General features: G+C 35.5%; 1 protein-coding gene across 1 annotated transcript in view; it reads left to right on the top strand.

Annotated features, from left to right (window-relative positions):
- LOC111088325 (heparan sulfate 2-O-sulfotransferase 1-like) overlaps positions 1–10088 on the top strand; it is a 16478-nt gene that overhangs the window by 2226 nt on the left and 4164 nt on the right. The window contains exons 2-3 of the mRNA XM_022398100.1: positions 4556–4716; positions 9361–9440. Of these exons, the coding sequence (XP_022253808.1) occupies positions 4556–4716; positions 9361–9440 (241 nt within the window). The remainder of the gene's footprint in view (positions 1–4555; positions 4717–9360; positions 9441–10088) is intronic.

Raw genomic sequence — 10088 nt, 5'->3', positions numbered from 1 at the left:
AGGTGAACTTACACTGTGTGATTAAATACATTCATTTGTGATTGACGAGACATCTCGACTGTCTTCTGACACTGTCAACTTTAACATTTTTAACGCTCTTCTGAAATAAATAACTTTATCATATGCAATTGGTTACTTTCGTTATGGGAAAAGAGAACTTTGAATCTTTAAAAACTGGGTCATGGCGAAATAGCCCTCAGGAACAGACGCAGACGGAAGACTTCCTGTACAAGAACCTTGAAATATATCCAAGTTGGTTTGCCCTTGTTCATAGGAAATACAGTTTTATTTTGCGCAGAAGTAACATATCATTTTTTCAAATCGATTATGAAAGAGTCGTCAGGAAATTTAAATTTAGGTAGCGGTTCTTTTCATAAATGCTTAAGCCGAGCGTTTCCTTGTGGTTGGCATGCTTCGACTGTAAATTCAAGGATTCACTGTCCGCCACCTCGAACTCTGGGGCTGTGAATACACTATAAGAGGGATGGTCACTTCCAACTATGTTTTCTGCAACAACGGGATGTGAACCATGGACCACCGAATTCGCAGTCTAGGCCCCCTCCCCAACAGTAATAGAAAAGTGGCAAAAAATGTGTGTGTGACCTTCATTTGATCTTACGAATAAAGACTTTTGATACCACAGTATCTATAAGCTTCCTGTAATATTACTCGGTTGTTAACATGTACTATCCGGTAAAACGTTTCATGTACTTTTGACTTTTTGTTAATCTATCAAGAAGGTTTGTTTTGTATGTTTTGTTGTTAAATAGCATGCTGTTCCCGATTTGGTGTTACAGGAGAAAACAAGTTGTTTACCATGAAAAAAATTACATAATCGCGATTTTGTTTAATATTCTGGTTTTCAAAAATCATATAATCATTTCAATATTACATATTTTTCAAGAAGGTGATTATTTCCCCTCTTTTTTTTTTTCCATATGTATTTCGTCACGTAATTTCTTTATAAGGTAATAAACAAAAAATTATTTTATACCTCAGAGTTACTCTACAGGAAATGTCATTGTGGATTCGTATTTGTCTTTAAAGTTACTCCACAGGAAATGTCATTGTCCTTGTGGATTCGTATTTGTCTTCAAAGTTACTCCACAGGAAATGTCATTGTCCTTGTGGATTCGTATTTGTCTTCAAAGTTACTCTACAGGAAATGTCATTGTCCTTGTGGATTCGTATTTGTCTTCGAAGTTACTCCACAGGAAATGTCATTGTCCTTGTGGATTCGTATTTGTATTTATGGCAAATCTACTAAGGCTGTCTGCCACATTCCCTTATTTGGAGCTGCTGAGAAAAGGGGAAGTAAGCCAATCAGAAGCACCTTACCATCCACGCCAAAACTTAAAAAGCGAGAAATATTTTGTTGTATCGCACGGATTCGAACTTAGATAGTCAGCTCCTAAATCCAGAGCTCTACCACAGGGCCAACCGACGCCCTCGCCTCAACATTATATATATTTCCTTTCGCTATCATAGCATAACATATCAGAAGGACACGTAAACAACTTACGGCCTTAATATATTTCAACGTTAAATTATTTGTTGTTTGTTTATGTGTTTCAGTGCTCAAAACCCGGATCTTTAACGTTATAAGCCTTCAAAATTACTGCTAAGTCACCGAGGGAGGGGACATTAAATGAATCGTTTATTTTATATAATTTTTTCATGGCAAACATTTAAGAAGCTCAACATAACTGTACAAAGTAAACTGGTGTAAACACAGAGAATCAGCCTTAAATCTAGTTTCTCATAGTTTGTCTATAAAATCTTTCTAATATTCAAATTTCCACTTATAAGCCTATCAGCATGAACCTCGTAAGTCTTCTTATTTCTACAGAGAGCTATTCGAGACTTATGGTAATAATTTGCATATCCAATCACCTTTCTCCGTGTCTTGTGACTATATAACTTAAAAGCCATGGTTCCAGAACAATAAGTATCTATGGTGAAAGGAACTTAGATACTTCATTGACCAATGTTCTATAATTAAAAGTACGTATACGATTATTCTAATTTCATATTAAATAAGGGGGGTAAAAGAGTTGTTTTTCTATGCCCTTAGTAGTGGGCACCACATCTAAAGCACAGAAATTTGTGTGTTTGTCTGTTTGTCCGTTATCTAACTACTCCTAGGTCACTGGACCAATCTCAATCAAACTTTGTGGAATGATAGTTTGGAATAGAGGGAAGTTAATGGGGGAGTCACAACCCTTACAGCCCTACTATTGATGTTAATGAGCATTTATTATCTTTGACGTATGTTAACGTTAACTAAATTCATAGATAGCGCTACGTTTTTACACCAAAAAAAAACAAAAACAATTTATTTCATTTTCCGTACCCCGGTGGAACAGCGGTAAGTATTCAGATTTACAGCGCTAAAATCAGGGGTTAAATTCCCCTCGGTGGACATAGCAGATAAGAAAATACACACACGTTAAATTTTCTATAACACAACATACACACAGTTTTTTGGGGGGGAGAACACACGAACGTCTTATATATCTCAGAGAGTGCGCTATCACTCTCTACGGAGTAACGCAATGAACAAAATTGGCAGCCACTATTGCAATAATACATAAACTCAGCTGAAGTTTCTAGTCCAACAACCATCATAAGGCTGATATGAAGAGCCGTTTCTTGAGTTATACCCACTTTCTACTTTGACCCGTAACCTTTCAACTTCGGCCCGTTTGACACTTCTGCGCCAATGACCGTCAATTAATTAATCACGTGAAACACTGTGGAAGAACATTAAGAGGTGGGGGATGAAAGCAGGTAACAGAAAGTACCCCTATGGCGATTATTTTGGCCGCTACCTCTTCCTACAAAGTCACCCTGACCATCGCACAGTGTATACCATGTTTTAAGTATATACATATTGTGTTCTTAAAGCTTATACAAAATCTTTGGTGAAGTAATAACGAATACTGTAATAGTATGTTATGTTATAAGGAAGTCGTGTGAAAGTTTAGATTTTTGTATTATTCATCATAGCATCCACATTTTTTTTTAAGTTCATAACCCGGAAAAGACTGGTACCTCAGCATCTATCTATATATATACTTAAATTCCCAGTTTAACGGTCGTTTTCCTTTTTCCTCTACAGAAAAATGAATATTTTCAGGGGCTTATCATTCTTGAAATTTTACAACCTTAGCACAATAAATATTTAAGACATTACATTTCTCAGAACATAGTTCGTACACTGTTCAACAAATGAACTGTATCGTGATATTCATAAAAAGGCTATTTCTTAAGTTTTCTCAGATGTTCTTTTTTCACTATAGTTAGATAAACATCAATCAATTTCTTTAATTACTCTAGAAAACTTCATTTTCTGGAATTTTTATAATTAAAAGCTTCACTAATTATTTATGCATTAAGGCAGGACTTCCTAAACATTCTCAACACAAGGCCACTCAGAGCATTCCGCATCCTGATTGAGGATCCTCCACCAAATGAATTTATAGCTACTGAACATTTGAACCGTTCCTGCGGGTCTCGTGGGTCCGCGGGCACCAATTTGGAAGCCCCTGTTTCAAGAAACTGGTTAACCGCTATAAATTAAGATCCGAATAACGATGTATCTTCTTTAATAAGTGTTAAGCCTTGTAAGTGACATTTGTTTTAGATACCTTTGATATTTATACTATGAGAGCAGAATTGCAAATATATCTTTTTTTCTGTAACCTTAAAAAGCCTATTTTGCTATCATAAAAACAACGGTTTTTAAGTCTCCATTTGATGTCAGTAGGAATATTGAAAGTGATCGTTCCTTAATCAATAATACAAAAAACGTTTATTGAAAGGCAATTTTAATCATATAATTTTCAGAAACAAAACACCAATACCTAAAAACGCCATCATCTTTAAAATACGTTTTATTAAACTAACTGAAAGAAACAAAATCACTCATAATCGCCCCCAGGTGGCACAGCGATATGTCTGCGGACTTACAACGCTAGAATCTTGGGTTTCGATACCCGTGGTGGGCAGAGCACAGATAGCCCATTGTGTAACTTTTGCTTAATTACAAACAAACAAACGAACACTCATAATCTCCTTAACCCTAACGCCAAAAGCAATTTCTCTGAAATGTGTCTCCAGAATTGTTAGGACTACTTAATATGCTTTCAACATCAATAAGTGCGTGATATAATAAGGCTGTTTTTATTCAAAAATTTAGAGAACATTGCCAATTGTAATAAGATTTCACCTGTCGAAATGTATAATATACTATTCAAAAATTGTGTAAACACAATAATGAACGTATATCTTACATTATATGTCTAACCAACTTCTTCAAAGTGTTTGCTTAAAAACGTTGTCCACTTCTAATCAAATCTTACACTTTTGTAAAAGAAATTCTCTGTTGAGAATAGGTTCATAACATACGTTTAAGAAACATAGTTTATCCCCCCTGGTGTTTATATAATTAGCAATCATAAAAATGGGTTGTGTAGAGAGTGAGAGGATGAGTTTAAGTGTGGAAATATTACATCTTTGCCTTTCCAACATCTTCGCTTTTCTATTCATATAGGGATCAAGGAGACAGATCCCCACATCCTGATGTATAATCGCGTTCCCAAGTCTGGCAGTGAGACTATGACTATGCTCATTTCTACGTTATCTCATCTCAACGACTTCGAACACTATAGATCTTCAGTCTTCAATAAGCGACAGCTTAGTAAAGACGAACAGGTAAGTACACTACCGAACGATATAAAAAAATTGACGGAATTCCACTTCAACAACTTAATCCACTTCGTGTGGTTTGCTTGTTTGTTTGTTTTGAATTTCGCGCAAAGATACACGAGGGCTATCTGCACTAGCCGTCCATAATTTAGCAGCAAAAGACTAGAGGGAAGACATCTAGTCAACGCCACCCACAGCCAACTCTTGGGCTACTCTTTTAGCAATGAATAGTGGGACTGACCGTTACATTATAACGCCCCCACGGCTGAAAGGGCGAGCATGTTTGGTGTGACGGGGATCCGAACCCGCGACCCTCAAATTGTGAGTTAAGAGCCCCTAACCACCTACCTGGCCATGCCGGGCCCTACCGAATGATTTGTTTTTGCATTCCTTCCGTTGTTACAGCTTATATTGATATATATATTGTACACTTCTGCTTAGGAAATATTTTTAAAATATGATATATTTTTAACAACATAATGTTCAAATCTTAAAACAAAATGTTGCAATACATTTTGTTTAAAATATAAAAATTAGATTCGCTTATAACATGTTAAATACCTAAGTAATTTCAAACGCATATTTTTTTCATATAGTTTCAAATTCTGAGATAATAGACTTATTTCCTTTTATGAATGATAAGAAGAGTAAGTTACGTCCTGGTATTGGAACTGTTACATGTGCTTAACAGGTTTCCAAACCACGTGGCATGGCCAGGTGGTTAGGGCACTCGACTCGCAAACGGAGGGTCATGGGTTCGAATCTCCGTCCCACTAAGCATGCTTGACCTTGCAGCCGTGAACTATTTACTGTCTCCACCGCGAGGAATCTAATCACAGATTTTAGCGTTGTAAGTCCATAGACTTACCGCTGTCACACCGGGGAACATCTATCAAATACAGCCTGATGAATTTAAAATTAATTGAATACTTTAGCCTCACTCCAGATCCATTAAATACAATTGGATTACTTCATTTTATTATTATATTGTCTATCATTACTCCAAAATCACTGCTCCGCCACGGTGGCTAAACTATAAATTTAAAGGATATCTAATGCTAATTATCAGGTTTCGATACTCGCATGGGGCAGAGCACAAATAACCCATCATTCTGTAGCTTTGTGCTTAACAACGATTGCTTGTTTGTTTATTTGAAGTTAAGCAGGAAGCTATACAATAAGCTACCTGTGCTCTGCCCACCACGGAAGCCCGGTTACTAGCGTTGTAAGTCCGCAGACATACAGCTGTGACACTGGAGGAGGGGGGCGCTTAACAACGAAATAAACAAATCAAAGCAAGCCCTCAGTGCCTCAGCGGTAAGCTAGTGGGCTTATGACGTTAAAAATCAGTGTTCAATACCCAAGGGATGGACATAGAGCAGGTAGCCTGTTATTTAGCTTTGCGCTTAAAAATACAAACAACCTTACTCCAAATCTGTCAAATACAATTGGATAAATTCACTACTTAGAATTATTTCAAAAATTTCAATGTTTACAAAATGTTTTTTTTCTTCATTTTACTTGATACTTCTTTCATTTTCTTTTTGAATTTTTAGATATTTAGTTTCAGTTTCGTTTCAAATGTTATAAGTTGAACAGGCTTCAATAACATAAGCTTGCGGTAAAATCGACGAAAGAAGAAACACATTCATTCTGGTTTACTTTTCGGTTTTGCCTCCCAGTGACACTGCGGTATGTCTTCGGACTTATAACGCTAGAAACCGGGTTTCAATACCGTGGTGGGCACAGCACAGATAGCCCATTGTGTAGCTTTGCGCTTAACTACAAAGAAACAAGCAGAAACTTTTCGGTTTCTTTCTCTTCAATAATTTCCGGTTTCAAGTACTTTTTTTCTGTAGCATTTGACTATAAATTGATCCTTGATAATCAACTTTTGAAACAATTAATATATTTAAAAAAAAAAACATAATGCATGTGACCTATATTTTATGAATTTTACTAACTTCTGTATATATATTTAACGTTAGTGCATGCACTAAATTTCATCCACGCTCCAACAGACACATTGTGATACTGTGCTCTACATTCACTCTCAGTCTCTTCCGTTCGGATAAAAGCGTGAAAGTCTTTCTAGCTAAACATATGAATTGTTATGTTTAAATTATTTCCTGCATCCTGATATTTCACAACTTCAACAACCTTATTCAACAAAGACCAAGGACATTCACAAAACTGATATCTGAATCTGTATCATTTTATCACTTTTGTTACATTTAGGGTCCAGCGAATGGAATGACTGCCTTGTTTAGCTAGTAGATTTTTTCAAAGGTGGCACTGCTGTTCCCAGAACCATTAAGTGAGAATAAATCGTGAAAATCAAACCACAAAAGATGTTTATTTGTCTTTACTTGAATGAAGCTTAACATGGTGTAGTAGCTATAGTCTCTCCACCAAATGTGCTCGCCCTTTCCGCCATGGGGACGTTATAATGTTACGGTCAATCTCATTTTACGTATCCTATTTTTCTGTTATGTATTATCACAGGGTACAGTATGAATCCTAGCAATATAGGCCTTGTTTATAATTTTAATGTACTTAACACAGTAAGGAAGTTGCACGTTATCGCTTAGCAACTAATTTACTCAACATACTGGCCAAATTCGTGCTAATGGTTTCAGACTGTAATTGTAATTAAATGTATTAATCTACTTTCTGAAGACTTCATATTTATTGGTTTTATACGGAGCAAAATGTTGATGTGTTAGTTTCTTTAGTATTTGTTTTATAACACCAGTATTCATTTATAAGTTAAAGGAGTGTTCTGTTCGTTACTGAATGATATAGAACATTACATTTGAACTCTAACTACAAAACGCCCATTATTCTTATTTTTAATCTCTCAGATAACCCATATCGACATTTTTATTCGCCAACTTTCGTCATATACAGGTGGCTAAGTGAAAAATTCTGCATAAATTAACTTTTTTTTTAATACCCAGAATGTGTGTAATGGTCAATCGAGTTAACAAATAAGTCACGCTATATCTTTAAAGATTACAGGAATTTTATGTTCAGAATGTAGATATAACAATTGTCGGGCTTTCAAATATGTAAAACGCGTTTACACCATAACAACTGTAGGGCTTACAAATATGTAAAACGCATTTACACCATAACAACTGTAGGGCTTACAAATATGTAAAACGCGTTTTCACCATAACAACCGTTGCATCAAATGACTTTTATAAATAATCTTCCGACCACTACTGTGTTTGTTGTATGCCAGCTGGTCTGAAGTTTGGTTTGGTTTGTTTTGAATTTCGCTCTAAGCTACACGAGGTTAGCAGTCCCTAATTTAGCAGCGAAAAACTAGAGGGGAGGCAGCTAGTCATCACCACCTACCGCCAACCCTTGGGCTACTATTCTACCAACGAATAGTGGTCGCATTATAACGCCCCCACGGCTGAAAGAACGAGCATGTTTGGTGGGACGTGGATTCGAACCGGCGACTTGCAGATTACGAGTCGAGCACTCTAACCACCTGGCCATACTAGGCCCCTGGTCTGAAGAGCTCTTGATTGAAATGACAAATAAAGTGTGGTTGGAATATTATTATTATACAATCCTTGAAAATCCCTAAAGGACTAAATTATGATTAGAGCTCTTGATTGAAATGACAAATAAAGTGTGGTTGGAATATTATTATTATTATTATACAATCCTTGAAAATCCCTAAAGGACTAAACTATGATTAGAGCTCTTGATTGAAATGACAAATAAAGTGTGGTTGGAGTATTATTATTATTATTATTATACAATCCTTGAAAATCCCTAAAGGACTAAACTATGATTATAGTAGACCTTATACTAATGTCTTATGACAAGTATGATATGTGGAACTGTTTTGTCAAAACCACAATGTAAAAGTTACAGAAACTTTTAAAAGTGAGAGTGTAAGTGGGCATAAGTATAAAACTGTCGCATTTACAAATATACAGATCTTTTCGTCAAAACTAAAGGAAAATTTGAAACTTGTCTAAACAGGCTTGTTTAGGTTATGTCGACGATCGCAGTCTAAAAATTGTTCGATAATACAGTATTACAAAATGCACAGAAAGTACAACTTAAAAAGGCTTCACAAAGTTCTGTTTGGATATATGATATATATATTTTTCACTTTAAAAATGCTATTTATCTCAAACTTAAAATGTTTCTTTTAGCCATTAAATTTGTGTCACTTATGTTTCTTGTTCTTTGTTTTCTTCGTCAATTGGATTAGCAACCGACAATAATAAAATAATTTCTATAAATTAATAAATCAAATGATACCACACAGAAACTAGGAAATATAGCCAACTTGTAGGCTGTGGGCCTGAGGGTTGCCCTGTGCCTCGTCGTTGTGTCTTTGAGCAGGGCATTTTACCCTAATTATTTGCCCTGTGCCTCGTCGTTGTGTCTTTGAGCAGGGCATTTTACCCTAATTATTTCTCATTACCAATCTGTGACGGGCCCTAGTTTGGAGACCCCTGTCCAAGAATAACGAGAAATGTGATATTTAATATTTGAAGTTGACGTTGAAAATTCTTTACATATATGTTGTGGTTCGACTATATATCTATTTCAGATGTTTATATCATGAAGTTCATTCCATTAATGTGTCAACCATTGTTTTCAATGTTTTATTTACAGAGGGCCTTCGTCCTTGAGGTGATGAAACATAAACCTCCTTTTGCTTATGACCGACACATTTACTTTACGAATTTCTTCGAGTAAGTTTAGGACCACGGTTTCTATAGAGAACCTTATTGTATTTAACAATGACAAATTGTTGTAGATGTTAATGTCATGTTGGTCTATGTTAAATTAAACCAGAAACAATACTTAAAATTTCATGAATTAACAACATGCGAAGGTATTTTTCAAACAGCTTTTCTGTTTGTTTTGTTTTATTTTGATGTTGTTGTTGTTGTTGTTGTTTTTCAAATACTCACAGTTTATTTCCTATTTTGAGAAGACATTACCCTCGTAGTTTCGTTTGAACGAGTATTTTTTGTTTTTTATCATGTATAAATTATATTGCAACAAGCAAAAGTACCCGTCCCCAGTGACGGGAAAAGTTTAAGTTAATTAATCAATTTCAATTATTTAATGAGCTTTTAAAAGGTTAATTGTGTTGCACTCTTGGTTTCACTCAGAGCCAAAGCTTTGAGCTACTTGTACCGTCCACCGTGAAAAGTTATTGTTGAGCATTTCAGTCATGCTAAGAGCCGCTCAATAATAACATACGGTAAATGTACATTTTTACTGTTTAAGTTACGTCACATTTTGAAATGTGAATGATAGTGTGATTAATTCCTGACAATTTAATGTAGAATATCCTGCTTGCGAAATAACATTTGGCATCAACATTATTCATA

Source organism: Limulus polyphemus, unplaced genomic scaffold, assembly GCF_000517525.1.
Source record: "Limulus polyphemus unplaced genomic scaffold, Limulus_polyphemus-2.1.2 Scaffold3544, whole genome shotgun sequence".
In the NCBI taxonomy this organism is placed as follows: domain Eukaryota; kingdom Metazoa; phylum Arthropoda; class Merostomata; order Xiphosura; family Limulidae; genus Limulus; species Limulus polyphemus.
The sequence above is the reverse complement of the archived record's forward strand: the minus strand, read 5'-3'. Positions and strand labels throughout refer to the sequence as shown.